Source organism: Serinus canaria, chromosome 4, assembly GCF_022539315.1.
Source record: "Serinus canaria isolate serCan28SL12 chromosome 4, serCan2020, whole genome shotgun sequence".
Classification (NCBI taxonomy): Eukaryota; Metazoa; Chordata; class Aves; order Passeriformes; family Fringillidae; genus Serinus; species Serinus canaria.
The window spans coordinates 10702681-10724406 of record NC_066317.1 but is presented as its reverse complement, the minus strand read 5'-3'; the positions used below and the strand labels follow the sequence as shown (position 1 = coordinate 10724406).

General features: G+C 38.7%; 1 protein-coding gene across 1 annotated transcript in view; it reads left to right on the top strand.

Annotated features, from left to right (window-relative positions):
• Positions 1-5762: 5762 nt before the first annotated feature.
• The window catches only part of MGAT4D (MGAT4 family member D), a 34794-nt gene continuing 18830 nt past the window's right edge, over positions 5763-21726 (top strand). Inside the window, exons 1-4 of the mRNA XM_050974118.1 lie at positions 5763-5918; positions 16210-16371; positions 18332-18472; positions 20157-20290. Of these exons, the coding sequence (XP_050830075.1) occupies positions 5828-5918; positions 16210-16371; positions 18332-18472; positions 20157-20290 (528 nt within the window). The 5' untranslated portion in view covers positions 5763-5827. The remainder of the gene's footprint in view (positions 5919-16209; positions 16372-18331; positions 18473-20156; positions 20291-21726) is intronic.

The window sequence follows — 21726 nt, the reverse complement described above, 5'->3', positions numbered from 1 at the left end:
CCAGATGTCCTTGCGGCCCCTAAATTCTGCATTTGTGGTGTGCACTATGGGGCATCCACTCGTCCACAGCGGTACATCCTTCTTCCCAAGCCTTGTTAACCTCCCCTGGCTCTGAGAACATGGAAGCCTGTCCAGCCCCAAACCTTAACAAGGCATTTCTACCAAAAAATATTTTTTGGAAGAACACCTGGACATCACCTAGAACTTGTTGGGTGCTCTCTGTTTCATGACTTAAATCTCCCCTCTTGCTGGTTAGGCTTGAAAGTAGATAATGATCAAAACACGAAAGGATATTCTTTCTTAAGAAAATTTTTCATATTCCACATCTTGAAACAGTTGGGCTAGATAATTTTAAGGAGTATGTTACCATGGATCTTGCCTTGCCTTTGCTGAATGAAGGTTCAGCCTGAGTGTTCCATTTAGTTTCAGTCACTACTTCCATTGTATTATAATTGATTGTTTCAGCAAACATAGGTTGAACACGGAATTGTATGCAAAATTTGGAGTGTTGTAAGGGAGCTGGCAGACTTGCTTGACTGCATTCTGATATATTTTTTGATGTGTGGAAATTGAACTAACTTTTACACTAAATCAAAAGCCACTCAGCCGGTCTGATGGCCTATGTCCCACAGAGGATTTCAGAGCACAGACCAACTTGTTTGGTATCCTCTCTCTGGGTTCCTATACACAGGGTTGTATAGCTTCATGTGGGGAAACCATTGATGTGTGAACTTCAGTTGTTTGCATATCTTATTCCTACACTTAAAAACTGTGAGGAGAGGTGGTACACGTTGCATATTAAGAGGCAATGAAACTGCTTAGTGAGCAATCTGACTTTCAAAGCATTGGGGCTTTGTGTGAAAATAAGCTTGAAAGCATTTATCTCTATATTCTTACTTGGTAACAAGATGACATGACGATTTTATCACATTACCTATATATAAAGTTGTTCCAAGGTACCCAAACCCCAGGAAACAGATATTAAAAAAATCAAAGATCCAGTGCCTTGGAACTGGTAATAGAAACTGCAGGAAAGAAATTTGTCTGCATTGCAGGACTTGGGTGTAAACTATAGCTCCCACCTAGTTTGTATATGAAACAATTCTGGGCAAATACTCAGGGGAAAAAAAGATTGTGCTACATCTCCCATCTGACAGCTTGGCAGTGCACTGCTGCTGTGGTATTTAAACATAGCTGGGCTGACATCATCTTGTCAGAGGAGTCCTGGCTACACCAGCAGCTGAAGGCCATTAGTTTGATATTGGGAAGACAGAAGAATTCCAACAATGTGAAGAAGTGTAAGGGTGGTCAGGTCCTTCCTGACAGTCTTTACGCCCACACATGGGTTTCACTGAGGTAGTTCATTAAAAGCTACTGAAATTTTAGCAAGTCCAGCAGGTGCATCCTTAAAGTGTGGGTGTGCACAAATAACACAAGGAAATTTCTAGCTGATGAGACTTTTGTTGATTTTTTAATACCAAAATTAAACTGTGCTGCTGATTCAAGGGTTTTACTTTCCATGGGATCTTTTAAGAGATTAAATAGCTTCATACCAATATGAATGTTTTTTCATTATATTTATGCTTAAACAGAAATTACATTTTGTGTGGAATGTTAAGAACCAGAGTAACTTACTACAATTTTTGGAATTTGTTCCACTTTCTATTGTGATTTACTGTGACAATACATACGCACAGTACAGGATTATTGTTTTATCAGTTCTCTTTGCTTCCAGTCTCCAGGACTGATGTGTAGACAGTACATTGCACAACACTTCTCTGTGATATAATTAGATTTATTGAGATTAGATTTATTGAGGTAAGCTTGACAGATTTTAAGGTCTTAGTTTAAATTAAGCCCTTCTGAAATTGAGTTAAAAAGATGCAAGTTTTAGTCTTACACTTATTTTTGCTCATATGATGTTTCCTCCCCTTTAAATCTGTATTTTAAAGTAAAATCTGTAACCAATTAATGATTTTAAAATATTATAGAATGGTTTTTTGATTGTTTTTTTCACAGCTTTTTGTAAATTGCAAGACAGCAAGCATGTTTGATTTTGTACAAATGTTAGCACTTGAATCATGCAAGATGCTTCTGAATCATCATGTGCAGTCAGTTAATAAATTATATATAAGGCAGTCAAAAATACCATGCAGTAGATTTAAAAAAATCCACTTTCGTCTTGTGTTCAGTATTTGCCTTCAAATTTTACCTTCACAGAGACTTTGGTTAAAGTAAAGATCATAACCTGTTTACTCTTTTAAATCCCATTTCTTGGGTGACCAGCAGGGCAAATAACCAGCAGCTGGATCTCTCTCTAGTCAGAAAACTTTCGATGGCAGCAGCTATTACGTATTATTACTGGTAGTTATTCTTTGTTCCTATACATTTGCAGGTGAAGGGCATGGAAAATAATATGCTGCTTGGCTCAGCCAGAAGCCTGTATTATGTCAAATATTTATTTTAATGTTTCTTTTCTCTACCCTTGCTTACACATGGATGTGTGAAAACAGTATAAAAATGTGGAGCAATCATCTGAGCAAGAAGAGACATTCACTTACAAAGCACAAGGACAAGCTTAGGAACTCTCTTTTCAGGTAAGGAGAACCAGTCCACTGAATCACTTTCTTGTGTTAAGTATTACAGGTTATTCAGCAATTTGTTCTTCTGTAGAATCTTTTTAAAAATAATCTGTTTGCCAAAAATGAAGAAAGTCTGCTGGTGGGAGGTAAAACTGCTCTGAAAAAATTAACACCCCTCAAACCCCAACACAACTTATTCCAGTTACACACAGTTCTTGAGCATGTGAAATAAGATATGAAGAGAGCCCTGGGAGGGAGATACTGTGAAAGCATGAAGCAGATAAGGGACCCTGTTTGCAAGTAGGTACAAGTGCACTGGAAGCTCATGACATTTTCAGCCATGAGATTTTTGATTTTTTTTTTTTTTTGAGAAACTTTAAATGCACTACCTCATTGAAAGTTAATGACCTAGTCTGTGAAGTGAGCATCAAGTAAATGATCACCACAATTTAGCATGGCTAACTGTATCTGCTGCCTTAATAAATAACATCAAATGCAGTCCATGGCAGTCCCCACAGATGTTCCCTACACACTGTGTCAGTTTGTTAGTTTCTGGAAATACATGATGGTCTCATCTTTTTTTTTTCCCCCTTACTTGCTCTGAACATAAGCTAAAATGAAATGTGTTAGATTTCTGTTAATCTTATCTTCAGCAGCCCTCCTGCTTGACCACATAATTTACATGTTTGCTTTGGCTTTATTACAGATAGAACACCAACCAATAAAGACATTTTATTCATTACTTGGGGGGTATTTAGTGCTCATTTGTTCCTCTTAGTTCTAAATGTCTATTTTACTGCAAATGTGCCAAAATCTACATCAACCCTCCATCAAAATTCGTGCCCTGAGCTTTTAGTTTATTAAGTGGGAGAGGGAAATGGTGATGGGGGGCAGTAGGAGAAGAGGATTGTGTCGTGATTGCATTGCATCTTATTAGCTAATTATAAATGCATATCCAAAGTGTAGCTTAAAGAAGATTTCTCAGTAAAATATTTAAATGGCACAGAAACAGAAGATAGAGGGAAGTTCATAAGAAGTGGGTACAGGACAGGAATAATGAGGTCTAAGTCAAGGCTTCACAGCAATTTATGGAGCTACATGGATTTTTAGTTCATGTATATATACTGACGCAGGCTACTAGCACTCTCCTGCATTTTTAATGAATAATAACATTTATAATTCAAAGTAATTAGTAAACAGAGATATAAACCCATCCATATCATAATTCAAAAACAGGAAGGTCATGCTAACCTTGCCAGAGCAGCAATATACAATTTGTGAGGTCAAAAATTTCCAAAACGGACATAGTTACACTGTTGTTATTACAAAGAGTGGCACATAAAGGCAGCATTGACGTTAGGACTCCAGCACACCTGTGTATGGACACAACTGTTGTAGAATTTGTCATTGCTTTCCACCACACCATTCATTTTACACACAAAATGATTTGGGGGTTTGGTACAAAATGAGGTAAATTGTTAAGTAAGCAAATGGAGAAAAGGAAGGGATACTGTATTAATAATACAAGCATATTTTTAGAAAACAAATTGTCTAAATTACTATGTCCTCTGGGTAAATAAGGTAATGAATTATATATGCTAGTAATACATTAAGAAGTAGATAACAGTTTAGATAGCAAAAAGCTTACTGCTTTTGAGAGCTACCCTAGCCCAGTCTGACTTCTGAAGATGTTCTTTGCATGTTTGCAACACCGAACGAGAAAGCATATTTTCTTTATCATAGCTGTAGAATGAAAGGTAGATTTGTGAGCAGGTAGAGAACATGTCAAAGCAAAAGCCACTAAATACCTGCTAATCAGGTGTAAGAAGGAGGCACATTTTTGTCTGTAAAACGTAGGTGCTTCTATTAGAACTGTGTTGCTGTAAGTGGTTCCAGGAACCATGGTAAATGAGGTATCTGTTCCCTATATAAACTCTGTTGTAGGAGATGTATTCTAAGCAGTGACTAATTTTTTGTTTTCTTATGGATTGCTGAAGACCTAAAAAGGCAACAGGTGTGCGTGTCTGAATGGAAAGGCACATGTGTGAAGCAAGGTACAATGGCTGCAGTATAATACTGTTATCAGGGTAGAGGTACCAGTGCACCATTAGACTTTGATCGGGTGAGATTTTGCAGCTGCTTGCCCTCCTTCCTCTTTAAAGGTGAACTGAAAAGCTTGGTTTGTTTGCCCGATTCTGTGACTGTGCTAAATGCATGTATTAATTGTACACAACTTCCTGATACAATCTTACAAGCAATATAAAACAAATGCCCCATTGGTTTTGAATGAGCAAAATAATGTTCACCATTACAATGTTGTGCAGAAAAAATTCACATCATGAGAGTTTTATGTTCAAAAAGGAGTCAGAGGAGTCCTATAAATTTATTCATGAACAAAGAGAGAGGCCATGAGGCATTTCCCATGGGGTCTCTCAGATTTGGAGGACACAGCCCCCTTATTATCCTGATTTTCCCAGCCACATCACCCTCTTTCTTTCCCCATTGGCTGAGGCACAGACTTCCCGATTCGTCTACTACATGTCTCCCTTAACGTGTGCACACACGCACTGACCCTTGCATAAGATAGCCCTATCAAGTCTTAATTCTTTTTCTCGAAGTTCGGGAATTAAGCATGACCTTGGCTGAGCAGTAGTCCCTGTCAATTAGTAACATTTTCTGAAACTGGTAGTTTCTCTCGTTACTTCCTTATCTACAAGTCTCTGGCCCTAGCTACAAGCAGATTCACAGCACCTGTTTATAAAGACACATTCATCTTATTCCTTTCAGTGTTATGACTTCGGCTAAACAGCACCTGCCGAAGTGCCGGTCCGAGACGTTTTTGTCATGAACAGTCTATACTTGCCACAGTCAAGAGGTTTTTCTGTGTGGGTCCCAGCTTCGGGAAAGCTGAGGGCAGGGGAGGGCTCTGCCAGGGGCTTCAGCGGGAATTGGCGTGGGCACGAGGCTGGTGTCTCCCGGGGGAAAGCCGGGCGGCAGGAGGAACGGGTGTCCGCGCTGCACTTTGCGTGTCCCTACCGACGGGCACCCGCTCCACGGGGAACGCCGATGTGCGGCGGGAGAGCTCGGCGGCCCCGCCCGGCGATCGGTGAGGCAGGACGTGTCCCAGCCCTCTGCGCAGGGGGTGGGCAGGGCAGGGCACCGCGGCGGGAACTCGCCCGGTCCGCGTTGCCCGGGCGGAGGCGGCGGTGGCGGCGTGGGGGTCTTGAGGGCAGCGCCCGTGGGAGATGCGGCTGCGGCTCGGGCAGGTGCTGCCGGCGCTGTGCCTCGGCGCCGCCTTCCCCCTGCTGTGGTACGCGGTGTGGAAGGGGAGCCGAGGTGAGAGTGGGCGGCGGGGGCGCCCCGTCCCGTCCCGTCTGTCCGGGACGCGAAGGGCGGGGGGCGCGGTGGCACCTGCTGTGCCCCTCTGGCCGGGCCGTCGGGGCAGCGCGGCTCTGGCTCCCGCCCCGGTGCGCCCGCCCGGAGCTGCGCCCGACGGTACCGGGGGCAGTGGGGCCGCTCCCGCCGTCGTGTGGCTCCGTGGCGGCGGCGAGCCCGGGCAGGACATGGCCGGGGTTGCGACGGGGAGCGCGGCGGGTCGCCCCATCCCCTCCCGGAGCTCCGGAGCCGATCGTCTCCGGGCGTGCTGGGCAAATAAGGAACCTATGTGGCCCCGAGGCTTTGCCGCGTGTAAGGCTGGGCATGCGGGTCTCGCCTGCTCCCCCGGGGTCGTGGGCTAACTGCACCCAGGCACAACCTTGCGAAACAGCTTACCCAAGGATTGGATCCTTGGGCCATACTTGCCCCATTAAAAATACAACCCTAAATTTAAGAAACAATTAAAGTTTCTTCTTAACTTTTTTTCCCTCTTTTTTTTCTCTTTTATTGTTTTCAATTCTTTTTCTAAGAAGCATCTTACATTAAGATGGAAAGGAAAATCTAAACATGATTGCTGTGGCTGTCCCTTTTAAAGTGGTTTTGATTTTATTATTGGGGAGGATGAAGTAGCATTATCCATCCTGCAATTGTATTTGGGCCTCATGTACCGTCACTTTTTCCTGTGCACGTTTCCAGGACCAGAATGCAGAGGAAAAAAACCCCAAATTTTTATATTTTATTTCTAAACTTTAAAATGATACACTACCTTTTTAGTAGGTTATGTAGGTGGCACATGCCTAATAGATCTTCATAAAGCCATGTCTAAGATTCTCTGAGTCAATGTAGGAAAGATAAAACTGATGTATTTTCCAAAAAGAAATGAGGTCTTTCCAAGTAGTATCTCTGAGACTTGCAGACTTGGCTTGTTATGGGTGAGGGGGTGGTTGGTTGGGGTGAGGGATAGAGAGTGGATCTTTGAGTGCTTCCTACATACACCTTTATAATAGGTTTGGTTTTATAGGTGCAGAAGAATTAGAATAAACCACTTAGTAATTTCTGGGATGAACACAACTCCAGGTAGCAGATAATTTGTTTATATTAATTATTCCTGTAACAAATAAAAGTGGTTTAGAGATCTTGGCCCCACAGTGGCATATTGAATAGAGTCAAGAAAGTTCTGATCCTCCTGCCTTTTAGGTCATGTATATGGTTGTCTACCTTACAACATTTTATGTTTCCTTCAGTGGCACTCCTTTGAGGAGTGAGGAAGGAAAAATGAGGAAAAATCTTAGGAGACTGAGATCCAAGAAGAGGTCAGAATGAAAGTGTTTGTCCAATCTGCTGCTACCATTGTGTTGTCATGTGGTTCTTGTTTTGAGACTCCTCATAACGACATTACATTTTCATTTCACTTTCTTTTTGACATTTCTCTGATGACATTCCATACTGGGCTGTTTTGCTTTGGGATTTTATTTGTGTTTTGTTTGTTTGTTTTGGGCAAGAGGGATAACATGTGTTGTCTTAACTTCTCTTTCCACACTTGGCTCTTCCTCCACAGTAAACTGAGTAACTAATTCCTCTTAGATGGTATAATTTTCCTAATTACTATTATTTGCACCTGGTTTTTAGCAAACTTTTGATCATTGCATATGTGAATATGTAGCCTTTAGACTCTCTTACTCTTGGTAAATCTCACAATGTGTAAATAAAATAGTTACTATTAGTAACTATTGGAGAAAGTAGCAATATGTGGTGAATGACTTTGTATTATATTTATTTTACTGAAAATATAGTCTTTGCTCCCAAGGGGTGTTAGAAGACCAGCCTTCTACTCATCCAGAAAACCTTAAGAACAGCCAGCCATAGGTAACAATAACAAAGGTTGTTACCTTTTCCTGCAGAGAGACAATTACTGGGAGCAAACCCACCAGTGCTCTGTTGTTGTCACAGGGTATTTGTTTAAGAAAATGGTTTGAAATTAATGTTTTGCTCTGAAAACAGGCAGTTATTGGTGCTTAGATGTTGTTCAGCCTCTGTTTTTTTCCTTCCACACTGCCGAATTTGCTCTCCATTGTCATGCTTAGAGCACTATAGGAATTTCCACGTTTGGTGCCTCTCAAACTATGATGTGTATTTTCTTTTCTAATGCCCTTTCACTTAGCCCACCAGTTACTGTGAGTACTGTTGCAGCTTGTCAGCTCCCATCTCTTCCCCTCATTTGTCAAATGTTTTCTACTTATTTTCTTTCATACATTTGTTGAATCTCCCCTAACTTTTGTTAACTTCTCTGCTCTGCCCATTGAAATGTTTGGGATCTTGCTCTTTTTGATGACAGTCTATCACACTAAGCAGCAGTAGTCTGTAGTATTCCCTCAGGTTTTCGTCTAGTTAATTGTTTCTTGGAAAGCAGTGATTTTGGGATAGTAAATAAGCTTTGTAAAACTAGGACAGGGCACTCAAGCTCAAGACTAGTGATCTTAAGTACTTCCTATAATACAAAAATGTGTAAAATATTCTTCAGTTTGTCTGCAATCTCAGAGCCTTTCAGCCCTTGAATGTTATAAGTTGGAATCAGATATTGGCTCTGTCCCAAATTCTGTGCAAATAAAAATCAGTACCTTAAGTCACCTTTAAGCTAAAGTGACCATTAAACACCTTATAATAAAGGTAGCTTTAGAGATTTGAGTTGGAATGTATTTACTGTCAAGACAGCAGTAATAATTGGCTCTTTGGTGCTGCTCCTGATTATTATTTACAGCCTCAGTATTGACTTGGAGTTGTGAGACTAAAATCAAGTACACGTAACTCACACTGGCATAGCAGGGAAGACACTACTCACTCATTCACTTAAAAGATCAGAATCTACCACAGTCACTGGACTTCAGTTATTGTGGATAATGCTGCGCATATTTTAACTATGGTTAGAAAGATGTTTTTATAGTCACTTTTTCCATTGCTTTATAAATATAAGCAAAGGTTTAATACTAAATATGCTGATATTTTTGTGGCCAGAAAAAAAAAAAAAAAAAGAGATTAAAGTCATTGTGAAGACAACTGGTAATGATCAGGTCTTCAGCGAAAGCAAATGCTGTGTCTAAAGTAGTGTGGTGATTCCTTCAGCATCCACTGGAGTGCTTGTGAATGCAGGCTGCTATTAGTGAGCAGTCAGCTGGGCTGCTGCAGCAATTCCTGTTCCATGTCTTACATGGTTTTGCTGTGAACTTCTTGGTCCCTCCCCAGGCCCCAAGCCAAACCTGTATGAAGCAAACAGTTTGTATCTGAGCATGTTGTTAGGATGATGCCGAGGTTTCTGCTTGTGAAACTGAGTTACAATTCACTTGTTAATTCACCCGACCAGAATTGTCTGCTCTCACAAAAATGCTCTTCATATAGGTTTGCAGTTCTGAGAAATAGTATACAACTTACAATATATGTAGTGCTTTTCTCATACAGTGTTAGCTGTTGTTTTCCATGTAAATATTAATCCATTAAAAAAATCACCTGTATATAAAAACAATAAAGTAAATGTAAGGAGGCAGTAACTTTTTTGCCACTTCAAAAGCAAAAGGCAAAACCATATTATGAACTCATTATGAACTTACATAAAGTTTCTTCAGAGGAAACAGTATTCCTGAATTAAAAAAAAAAAAAAAAGGTATCTTAGCTGAATAACAGTGAAATTTTTGTAAGTCACAGCAACGAGGTAAATCAGATCATCTATTTTGGCAGTACTTCTTCATGTTGCTCTCAAGGGTTACAAGATTAAATCTCTTTGAATTGGTTTGTAACATATTGGTGCCCTCTTCACCTAAATTTGTGGGATACTTTGTTCAAGAAAATTAAAAATAAGCTTTGTCTAGAAGTTAGGAGAAGCTGATGCTGAAATGTGATGTCACAAGGATCTAGGCATATACACATTGTGTCAAAGATTGTGAAACCTGAAATTCTTTAGGAATTCTTCAGAATTCCTTTGAGGTGGGATGAACAAGAGAGAAAGTGCTCATACAATTACATTCACAGAAGTGTATGTAAGGATCATAATTTTTTTTTAAATCTGCATTTTGATTTTGTTCCACAAATTTGGGGGGTGGGGTGGGTGTATTTCCAGTAATCTTCTGCCTAGGGTGTTATGCTTTGTTTCAGCTGTGCAGCCAAGTGCAGGTCTCCAGGAGATTCTGTCATTTGTGATGTAGCTCTTTGCAGTTTCCTGTCCAGTCCCAACTGGCATACTCTGGCTCAAAGGTTCAGTTAAATAGTGGCAAATTGACAGATTTGATAAGGAAGTCTTGAATTACACTGCTCTCACTTCAGCCAATACAGCTTATGCAGATTTCTGAACATGCAGAAGCCAATCTTCCTGTCTTCTCTAGGACTGCTGGGCTGTGTTTAACCACCACTTTTCCCAGCTGTCTCAGCTGACTGGTAGGCTACATCTTTCCTTCATGTGTACATTTCCTTCCAGTGACACTGAGAGAAACAAATGTTATTACACATTTAAGTTTTGCCTCAACATGCACTTGGGATGTGGCTGAAATGCCCAGTGTGATAAGGAAAGAGTTTTTCAGTCCATCAGTTGCTTACTCAGTTTCTTTGTGCAGTTCTGCGTTTTGGCATTTAGAAAACCCTCCAACATAAAACAGCTTAAAAAAGTTCACTTAAAGCTCAGTGTTTACTGATCCAAAATTTTATATCAAAATTCATAGCCAAGATTTAGAAAAGCTGTGTAGTTTTACTGGCTTCAACATGTGTAATATATTCAATAAATATTCTCCTGCTTCCTAATGTTACTTCAGGCAGGACTGTGCCTAAAGAGTAGAGGAAATTAGCCATAAATCTTGTAGTATCAAAGGAGGCTTGTTATTGTTGGGTTTTGTAGAGAAAGGGATAAGGGAGCATTTCAGACCTCTCTTTGTTTGCTGTACAGTGTCTTGTCATAACCTTAGAAAAGTGTAACCGTATGACCTTCTGCTTTCCTAGTGTTGTACACTGAGTCTTGAGAAACAGAGTTTTGTCAAGAAATACCTTAGTCGGTGGCTAGGCATTTAACTAAATGTGTTTATAATTTGGTGGTTGTTGCTACCTCAGGAAGAGAAGTAAAATATTTAAAATACCAATCAGAACACAGCAATAGCAATTGCTTGATGTTAGTGAATACTACCTTAAAACCAAAGTATATCAGTTATGGCCAAACACCATACAATATCCATTCAGTTTCTATATTTTTCACTTATTTTAATGATTGCTTTCCTGTATGGTGATGTTCTGACTGAATGTTTTAAGATCACTTTTCACTACATTGTAATATAGGAAAAGGCTTGAATCTAAAATAAAGATTGTTTGCCAGCATTTAACAAAATATTGTTAGAGCTTAAGTTGTATTTTCTTTGAAACAAGTTTGCTTATCTATTTTCAGTTAGAGACAGTATGTAAATTGTTCAGTAAAAGTATTCTGTGCCAAACTCAGGATTGAATCCATGTTCATTAGACAATATTGTGAGTTTTTAAAATCCACTTATTAACTTTGATCTGCCTTTAACTCTTTAGGTGTGTGTTTGTTTTAATATCAAAAGTATTCTGATCCTCTTCCCAGTATGCCCTTTATGGGAATAGAAGAACCCTATCTCCCCTGCTCCAAGTTGCTGGCAGAGTGCTTTTCTTTGATGTCTCTGGGTTAATGCAAAGTCCCTCTACTGCCTTGTAGCCCCTGATGTGGACACTGTCAAAGGCGAGTAGATCTCTAACATTTTGGAAGACACAAATAATACTGTGCTGTAAGACTCTAAACAAAATAGTTGAAGGTAATGCACATTGTTGAATTTAAGTGTTGGCCTAAGAACTTGCTGTTCTGACCTGAGACAGAGGCATTGTTTGGGGAATTTTTTTACCTTCCTTACTCAGAAAGCACAAAACCTGAGTGTGCAAAGCATGTAACAAGATTCAGAAAGATTAGATCAGTTATGGAGAGATAATAAACTGCCAGTTATTAGTCCAGTGCATGCCTCAGTGGTTTAATATGCCTCATTAACCTGAACAGTGAGAAGTGGTTCCAAGCACAGTGTATGAAAAGATCTTTTGCAGTTAGTGTGCTTATATATTTTTCTTTTAAGAAGGCATTAAACAAATTTCAGTTTCTAAAAGAAACAGTCTTTAGGTATGATAAACAATTTAGCTTGTAATCAATAAATTTGAACAAGATTCACTGTTGGACTTTGAAGTGTTTTCTTCCCTCCTTTCTGCCACTCCAAATTCTCCTTTTATTTTCTTTTCTATTTGAGTGCTAGATGGAGATAGTGATTAATTGTTCCACAGCTCTTAGATATTGTCAGAAATCGTTTATGAGACTGGAAGCAATTATGATCATACAGGAAGCATATATGTATGGAGCTAAGATAAATAATCAGTTGGCTTTGAGAATGAGTATTTGCTTTAGAGATTGGTATTGTTCCTAAACAGTTTCAATATGCAGTGCAGAAAGTTTTATATATATAAAATGTATCTATTAGGAGATAACACAAGAGAGCATTTAAAACCATTTTAAATGTTGCTGTCTTATAAGTACAATATCTATAGGTATATATGCCAATGTGTATTAGCAGTCAGAGGAAAGCTACAGTAGATCTGAAAATTCACTGCAAAAGCTTTTGAGCGCCATCACTGTCTCTGGGGGCGGCTGGGTCTTTTTTTTGCTCCCATGGCTTGTGGCTAGTGTAGTCCCATTGACTTTTCTTAGAAGGGAAATTCAGTGAACCCCTCTAAGCCCATCAGAGAGATTCATCTTCAGCTCACCAAGGGGAGAAGGAGCCTTTACATAGAATCCCAGAATATGCTTAGATGGAAGGGACACACAAGGATAGTTGAGTCCAACTCCTGGCCTTGCACATAGTCACACCATGTTCCTCAGAATGTTGTCCAAAAGCTTCTTGAACTCTGTCAGGCTTGGTGATGTGACCACTGCACTGGGAAGCCTGTTCCAGTGCCCAGCCACCCTTTGGGTGAAGAACCTTTTCCTGATCCAAATCCTAAACCTCTCCTGGCACAACGTCATGCCATTTCCTTGGGTCCTGTCACCACAGAGAAGATCAGTACTTGCCCCTCCACTGTTCCTCCACTTCCCCTCTCAAGGAAGCTTCAACCACAATGAGGTCTCTGCTCAGTCTTCCCAGGCTGGACAGACCAGGTGGCCTAAGCTGTTCTCATAAGGCTTTCCCTTCAGACCCCTCTTTTGGACACTCTCTAATGGCTTCATGTCTTTTTATATTGTGGCACCCCAAACTGCCCCCAGCAGTCAGGGTGAGGCTGCCCCAGTGCAGAGCAGAGCAGGACAATCCCCTCCCTTGCCCAGCTGGCAATGCTGTGCCTGATGCCCCCCAGGACACAGCTGCCCTCTTGGCTGCCAGGGCACTGCTGACATTCAAACTTCCCCAGGAGCCCCAGGGCCCTTTGCACAGCACTGCTCTCCAGCCTCTCATTCCCCAGTCTGTCCGTACGTCCAAGGTTGCCCCATCCCAGGTGCAGAATCTGGCACTTGCCCTCGTTGAACTTCCTGAAGCTGGTGATTGCCCAGCTCTGATTTGTTGCGGTCTCTCTGCAGGCCTCCTTTACGTTCATTTGCTTTTTGTAGTTTCACCATAGGCCCTCATCTTGCTCTTTTCTGGTTTTATTCTGACACTCCTTGCTGCTGATGGAACCATTGTTAGACAAGGCATTGCCAAGTCACAGGCTGTTGCTGGGCACAGAGAGTGTTTCATGCTGTCCCCAAAGCTCCTCTCCCTGACCCTCCTTGTCAGAAAGCACTGTATTTGTAAAAATGCTCTGTGTCTTTCTAAGCAATCTATTGCAAGCAGCTGTTTTAGTTCTCTGTGGATCATTAGATGCTGAAAGAACATTTTCCACACACGCACACACTCACACACACAAGTCCATTTAAACTCAATGACTGTTGAAATATTTTGAGTGTTTAGTTTCCTAATGCTTTCTAAACACACATTTTTTGACAAAAGTTTAGTAATAGTTAATATTGCTTATTTACATGTGCTCTAGTAAAATTTAGAACATTTCATGTTTTATTTCAAACTATATATTTTTATACTAAATTAAAATTAAATTATTCACCAAAGGTGAGTGAATATTATGTTCCTTGTGTCAAACCCTTGCTTCCTGAGCCATCAAAACCAAATTATATAAGTGATTACTAAGACTCATGTTCTGCTGACTGAAGAGGGGGTTCAATTCTGAAAGACTTTAAAATGTACTTTCCCTCTTATATTTCTGAAGAAATAGGTAAGGCTGATTACAAATGCCAGCTTCTTGGGCTGCTCTCAATGGTAGTTGAGTGTTGACATTTTATTTCTAAGAGGCCCCTGTGTCACTTTGGTAGGCTCATCTGTAAGTAAGCAAATACAACTGCCATGACTTGGTGCTTGCCAAAATGTCAGCCCAGTGGTGATTTTGAGTCACATCGACACTGCATAACTGAGAGAATTATGCAGAGAGGGACTATGATGTTATAATTCGTCTGCAATTTCTTTACTAATTCCTTCCATAAATTGGAATAGAAAGAAAAACTCATGCCCATTACTGTATCATTAGCTTATACTTCTGAATTTGTCTAGGAAATGAAAGGTAAATCTCAGCCATCTTTAGATGTATTGATGTTCTATCTGGAATCACTTTCTTGCTATGAAAATGGTGTGATGATTATCTGTCAGTCACCTAGATCAGCTTAAACCTTTTGTTTTCATTTTATTCATACACATTCTAAAGGAAAAAAAACCTAAAGATTGGCTTACGCATTGGAAACACAGCTACAAAAGAAAAGCATAAACAAGAAAGTGTATTCATACATGGTAGCTGATGAAAGGGATCTTCCATAGGTATGCCAAAAAATTTAGCTTGTTTGGGGTTCTAGCTCTGTATCTTGATGTCTTGTGACAGATTTTTTAATTTGAAATCTATTTTAATCTATTTTATCTATTTTTATATTTAGACTCTTCATCTCTTTTGACCTTCCTTTTTTTTTGAATTTACTTTCTGATTTTCTTAGGGAAACCTATTTCAATCAAGTAGAAGTGTCTTGTTGCATGCTGCTGAAATAATATAGATTTCCCTTTCTTTCAGCAAGGCTAAATTTATGTTCATAGCTCCATAAAATAAAATACTCATATATACAAATACATTTCTTGCAAGTCAAAACATTTTTAAGAGTGTCAAAAATTTTAGGAAGCATTCATTTAATGGGATTTTATTAAACATCTTTTAAAATTTTAATGAGGTAAATAATGATAATACACATCACATGTTTACTTCTCTTTTTTCCTAACCACTTTCTTCCTAGATGTTTTCAACTTCAATCTTCCAATCACACATTTATTGATTAAATTAAGGACTTGTGTTTAATGCAAGTATGAATATCCAAAAACCTCCCGATTATCCAAAATGCAAACTAATTCCAGTTTGAAACACCTCTGCAAATCCTCACAAATTTGTGTTACCTCTGTATTTTGCTCATAGTGTCTTTTACAGGTGAGATTCCCTGGGAATTCACTTTTCCAGACAGACAATGGTGAGTCCTAGAAAATGAGAGCTGCCACAGATAAAATCTAGCACAGCCCACAAATAGAATGGGATAATATGTTATCTAAATAACAGCATTTAACTAGGAAAAAAAAAACCCAACAAACTAAACCACAACAAAACCAATAAAAGAAGCAGCATTATAAAACATTTTAAAATGAGGCAGAAGTCCTCTTCTACTTTCTTTACTCTCTGTTGCAAAGGGGTGATGTTATTGAAGTATTGCTTTATATTAACCATCTTTAGTAATAGTTCTTGACATACTCCAGACACCTTGTGACTCATAGACTTAATGCTTTTAATATCTCTGTTTTGTTCTTAATAGTGTTTGAAACACAAGACAAGCCATTACATAATTATACTTTTCAGTGTGAAAAGGGTCATCACGATTTGTTATTTGGTGAAGAAAGGAGCACCTTCCCCTGCAACTCACAGTCTGTCACTGACTTTTTCCTTATTGTGGATTTTGTATTCTTGGTTTTGTCTTCAATTTACCTTCACCCTGCTGTGCTCCCTAAACTCTACCTTCTTAATATTCTTCCAGACTACTTCTTCTCCTGAATAAACTTTATTATTGTTTATGCACTTTGTTGATGTGATCTTCTGGACCATCTCCTATTCTTGAAATTCATTCCATCTTAAATCATATTTCAGAAAATAAATTATGTTCTTATTGCAGGAAATGACTTAGATATGTACGAACACCACTTGCTGAAACTTCAGCAAAGACTGTTGTATGCTGACAAGGAAAATAAAAAAAGATCACACGAACTGAGCAGTGCCCTAGATGAAATCAAAAATATAGTTGCAAGAAGAATGAACATGACAAAAAATCACACAGGTGTGTGGGGGTTTTCTCTCGTTTTTGTTTTGTTGTTTTGTTGGGGGTTTTTTTAGGACACCAGCATGTAAAATTTAGTGATCTGCCTTTTTCCCATTGTTTAATTGAACTTTTTAGTTACCTTGCCTTACATACTGTTGTACATCTCTATCTGAACACTATAGTTACATGTAATAGATTGACAGTTTGATTTTGTAACCTAAAATAAGTAATGTAGTTGTGCACGATCTGTCTTCCTCCCTGTTGAGACTGGCAGAGCTTCTTCCCTGGGAAGGGAAACTAGAAGAGGCATCTCTGTGCTGGAGCCATTTCATGGTATCCCCTAACTTTTTAAAGAGTCTGGGTGTGGCTGAAAACTACCATTTAATAATCCTTATTTTCATTCAGTACAGCAGGCTGATGATCAGACTAAAATGGGGAATTAACGAGGGGAAGAAAGAAAAATATGCATTTCTTCTTTGCATAGTCAGAGTTGTTTCTTCTGTTCTCCCTTGCCAGTTTTTATCTGTTTATCTGATATTGATTCATTGGGACTGTTCAGAAGTTTATAAACAAAGGGCTGAGCATTGGCAGGGTGGTGACCTTAGGAGCTGTCAGTCCCCAGTAACCCCACATACTGTGGGCAAAGAGTTACTGCCTAATGACAAAATTGCAGTAAAGGAGAGTGAAAGTTCCCCTTCCCCCTGCTTTTGGTTCTTATTGGAGCCAGCTAAATTTCAGAAAGTATTAAATCTGTCAGTTCACAGGATTTAAGGCAGAAATTTCTTAAAATCACTGAATAATTTTCCTTTTATTTTTACTTACCCTTCTGCTTCCCATTCCAGCCATGTTTTACTATACAACCAAAATTGAAAGGTTTATTGTAGTCCATGGAACTAAACTCCCTTGCCCAATATTTGATAGGTACTTCCAAATAAAGAAGGAAAGTCCTTGGAAAGTTGTGAAGGTGGTTTCTATGCAGCAAAATTGCAGTATATTTAATGGCTTAACGGTGTGGAAGGAGTTGTGGGTCTCTCTCTCATTCACAAATCTCTGGGCAGATATATATGGTTGCTTCAGGGTTTTTAAAAGTATTTTCTGTAAGGTAGGAAATCTCTTTTTAGACCTAATTTTCAGTGGGACTATCTTTTGGAATTTGAAAAACTTAAAATATTGCTCATTCAGTAAGCCTCTGCCTTTCTTAATCTAAACTGAGTAAATAAAGCTGATAATGGTTTTTGTGATACATGTATGTAACTTTGAAGGGTGGTAAATTTTGGAAGGTATTTTAGATGCATTTCTTGGGAAAAAAACTTTCCATCCCAGTCAATAAATGTTCTGTTGCTTTCATCTTTATTTTAAAGTAGTAAAGAAAAATAAAATCCCGACTTTTCTCTTAACTGCTATAGCCTTTTGTTTCTTGAATAGTTTTTAAAGGCCTGTATGTGGTCATTCTTTTTACCATAGGACTTTTTGTAAACTGAGAACTTTTGCTTGAGCTGTGAAAACCACCATGTGTTACTTTTTGGGGAAAGCATTTAAGTTTAGTAAGTCGTTAAGAAGGTTATTAATCAGAATCTGTGTTTCTTTTCATTTAAAAATTGTTTGTCAAGAATGTAAAAAAAAAAAAAAAAAAACCAAACAGTTTTTTACTGCTGCCTTTAAAATAACTACTTACTGTGTTTTAAGGTGACTCAGTCCTGCTAGTGTGCAGGCACAGGGAAATACAGATGGTATCCCAGGATGTTCAGGCTTGGAGCTCTGCACCACCACCTGAGTGGGAAGGAGTTGTACTGGGAAATTCTCAATTTAATATAATGTAATATATATGACATATAATAATTTCTGAGGAATAGTTCTGATTGAATAACCTTGTGTGTGGTGATCTGCCAGTGTTCAGCTGAGCAAAACAGGCGAAGAAATAGGCTCCTCTGCTTGCTTTTTACTTTGTGTGGATCTCTGTGTTTGTTGTGTCTTTAAGGTGATTTAATGTGGAAAGAGTTAAACCTCCCCCGAAAACTCCCCACGCATCTTACAAATATCTACTACTATCTCCCTCACCTTCGAGAATATGAAGATGCAATTTTCCCAAATGTTATTTTTGGGCATCAGAGAACTGGAGGTAGGAAATAAAGTTTGGCTTCTATTTGCTATATGTTTGTATTTTTAATTAATTTCTAACAATGAAGCATACTCAGAAGTTTGGAATGGATTTTCTCCCTTAACTTTCTAATGTTGCCAAGCTGAATGAATTTTAATGGCAATAGCAAAAGTACTTTTAAAATGCCCACCTCTATTCCAAGTCTTTATCTTAAAGTATTCTGAAAACCTTTTGAAATAGCAATAAAAATTATCTTCATTGAAAAACAAGATTATTTTTTGTTTTAATCATATATTCATATGGCTAAGATGCAGTAGCTGACATTTTTTCCCCACAAAATTAGTATGGATGAGGAAGCCAAGGCAAATTTGCAATGCATTCAGTTTGCCAATGTGAGAAGCAAAGGGAAAGGTGATGTGATCATTTAAAGGATATTAATATATCCTCAATGTAGCTTTTTATCCCCATGAATAATCATCTGGCATCTGTAGAAATAATAATAATTCCAGTGAACTATAATACAAATTTTAAATGCATTGTCCTAACTGTCATGTGACAGGTAAAAGGAACATGCAAAAATAGTACGCAAAGAAGAAACTAGTCAACCATTTGGATAAGTTTTGTATTTTGTTGAAATTTTTACTTTTCTCTAGGGCAATTTTATATGAAGAAACATTGGCAGTGTTTTTGATTTAACTAAAGCAAACCCCAAACCCTGGGCCATGCTCATGATAATGGATAACTTTCTACAGACTACTTATTAGTAGGTGTAGTTGTAATAATGTGATCTAGTGCTGGAGTTCTCACTAGAGTCCCCATAGATCAGTGTCACTAATAAAAGAATACTCTATGTTTAGCCTTCTTTTATTTATACAGGAAAATCATAATAGCAAGACTGCAGTTTAATAAGGACAGGTTGACCTTCAGCGTACAGAATGAAACAAACCCCAGTGGTTCAATGGGATATATGCTGGGAAGGAACATTGGCACTTTGGTTTTTGAGCTGACTTTGGCATGGAAGTTAAAGTCACAAGCAATTCACTAACTGCACCTACTGTTTTTTTCCAAACTGCTGCTTCCTCACCAGCCTTCTGGGATTTTGGTGACTAGAAATCATCTGCAAGGACTAAGATTGCACAGGTTTACTGAGCTATGTTTGGCCCCTGATTTAAGTAATGCCCATACTAATGAAAAAAGAGACATCCTGCTTATGGTCTGATGATGTAACACAGCATAGGTTTGCTACTAGTGGAGTCCTTGCCAGAAACAATTTCAGTTCCTTTATTTTTAATAACAGTAACATCTTAGTTCTTTTATTATTGATGCTATGAAAACCATTGATGCATATCAATTAAACTGCTCAGAAGGATTTTTGAATTGGATTCCTTTCTGAAATACACAGTGTTCACTTCCTATGAGAACCTGCTCACTAGAGCAGTGCAATACTCACTTTTGAATCTCAGTACAGAGGTACTGGTATCTCCAAGTTCTCAAGTGTAGACCTGGTGTTTATAACACAGACACAGGTATCTCTAAACTAAACATAGCTGGAGGTATCTCCCCTTTCAGGTAGTAGAGCAAATGCTGTCACAGTGCTAAGGAAATATTAACTGTCGCCAAGTTTCATGGCCACATCAAATCAAAATTAAAAACTGATTTTAGTTTCCCTTTAAGTTACATGGCTTGAGGCATTCTCTCTTTGCAGTCTCCCTGGTGATGGGTATTCCTACAGTGAAAAGGGAAAAACAAAATTATCTGATTGATACATTACATTCCCTGCTGTACCAACTATCTGAAGAGCAAAAGAAGGACTGTGTAATAATCATCTTTGTAGCAGAGGTAAGTGTGCATGCAAAGAGGCAGGATGCTGATAAAAAGTATGGAAATTTATGTCTAATAGTGCAAAATACTGTTAGCTTGGCCTTCGTGATGGATTTCATCAGAGCAGTTAGTGCCTCAGTGTTCATATGTGGAAAAAAACCTGTTATGCAGATGATCTAAGGGTAAAAAGTCTTATTACATTTACCAACACAGTCCTTGGATCAGATTTTCCATCAAAACCATATGCACTCATTATTTAGCTCTGAAAGTAAGGTTTTCTGCTTCCAGAATGAAATGTAAGTCCTCCACAGAAAAGTGCCATAGAACCTGAAGAAAGTAAACTTAGTCTAACAAATGTTCAAATTATTGATCTGCTGGTTTGATAACATGTATCTTACAAAGTTTCTTGACATATTGGAGCCTTCTGCATGTATTTTGGCATTTCCTATGCAAAAGAAAACTGTTCAGAGCCTTGAGCATGTTTGGGAAAGTAAACAGTGCTCAAGGTAAGATATTAAGAATAAATGTTTTTTTTTCTTACACAAAAATACCTAGATTACATTGGGAAAAAAAAGCTGCAGAAAGGAATCAGCTAGTAATAGCTTCTAGCAGGTAAAATGATTGTGCAGTTATTCAGAATTCATATTTATTCTTCATATTTCTATGTCCTTCCTTAGACAGCATTAAATTTATGCATGTATTCATTAACAGTTAGAGTTTGCTAATTTTTTATTATTTAGTCATCACTTTTGCAGGTGTAGAAGTGTCAAACAGAGTTTAGTTCACTTTGATTTTGACCATGACTTTCAGTTTTCTGTTTGGATCACAATGATGAGTAAAGTAGACCAGTTTTATTGGCTGCAATTCCTCTTCAGCATAGTTTTTGGGAGCTGAACTTACTTTGCAGTTGGTATTTCAAAATGAAGAGCCCTGGCAGTGATAAGCTTTGCCTGGCTGCCATTGACGTAAACTTATTTCTTCAGAGTGCTTCAGAGGATTCTGTGAGTTTTTAAGGCTTGACTTTTGAATAGTTTGCCACTGTGGAGAGTCCTAATATGACATTTTGAACAAACAGGAGCTGTGGTTATAGTAATAGTCCACATCAGCCAATTTAGGATTAAACTGACATTGTAAGACCTACTCTCCCTTTTCTCCCAACGCAAAAAGTCATTTTCTCACAGCTTCCATTTTTTCAGCCATGCAGTAAATTGGAGTAGATAACCATGCTGATCTGAGAGGTGATAGGAACATTTTACTATGAGAGGAGGGCAGGTGTGTTCACTGGTCATGAATCCACACCTTCCTTTTCCCCACTAAGTTTTCAAAGGTCAAGGTGAATGTTTATATCGTGGGTTAAGCTTGAGTAACTTATTGACTGAGAGTGAGTTCTAAGTTATGGGTATTTTTTTTCTTACCACAGTTCTGTATTTCACTTTTTTTTACTTACCACGAAT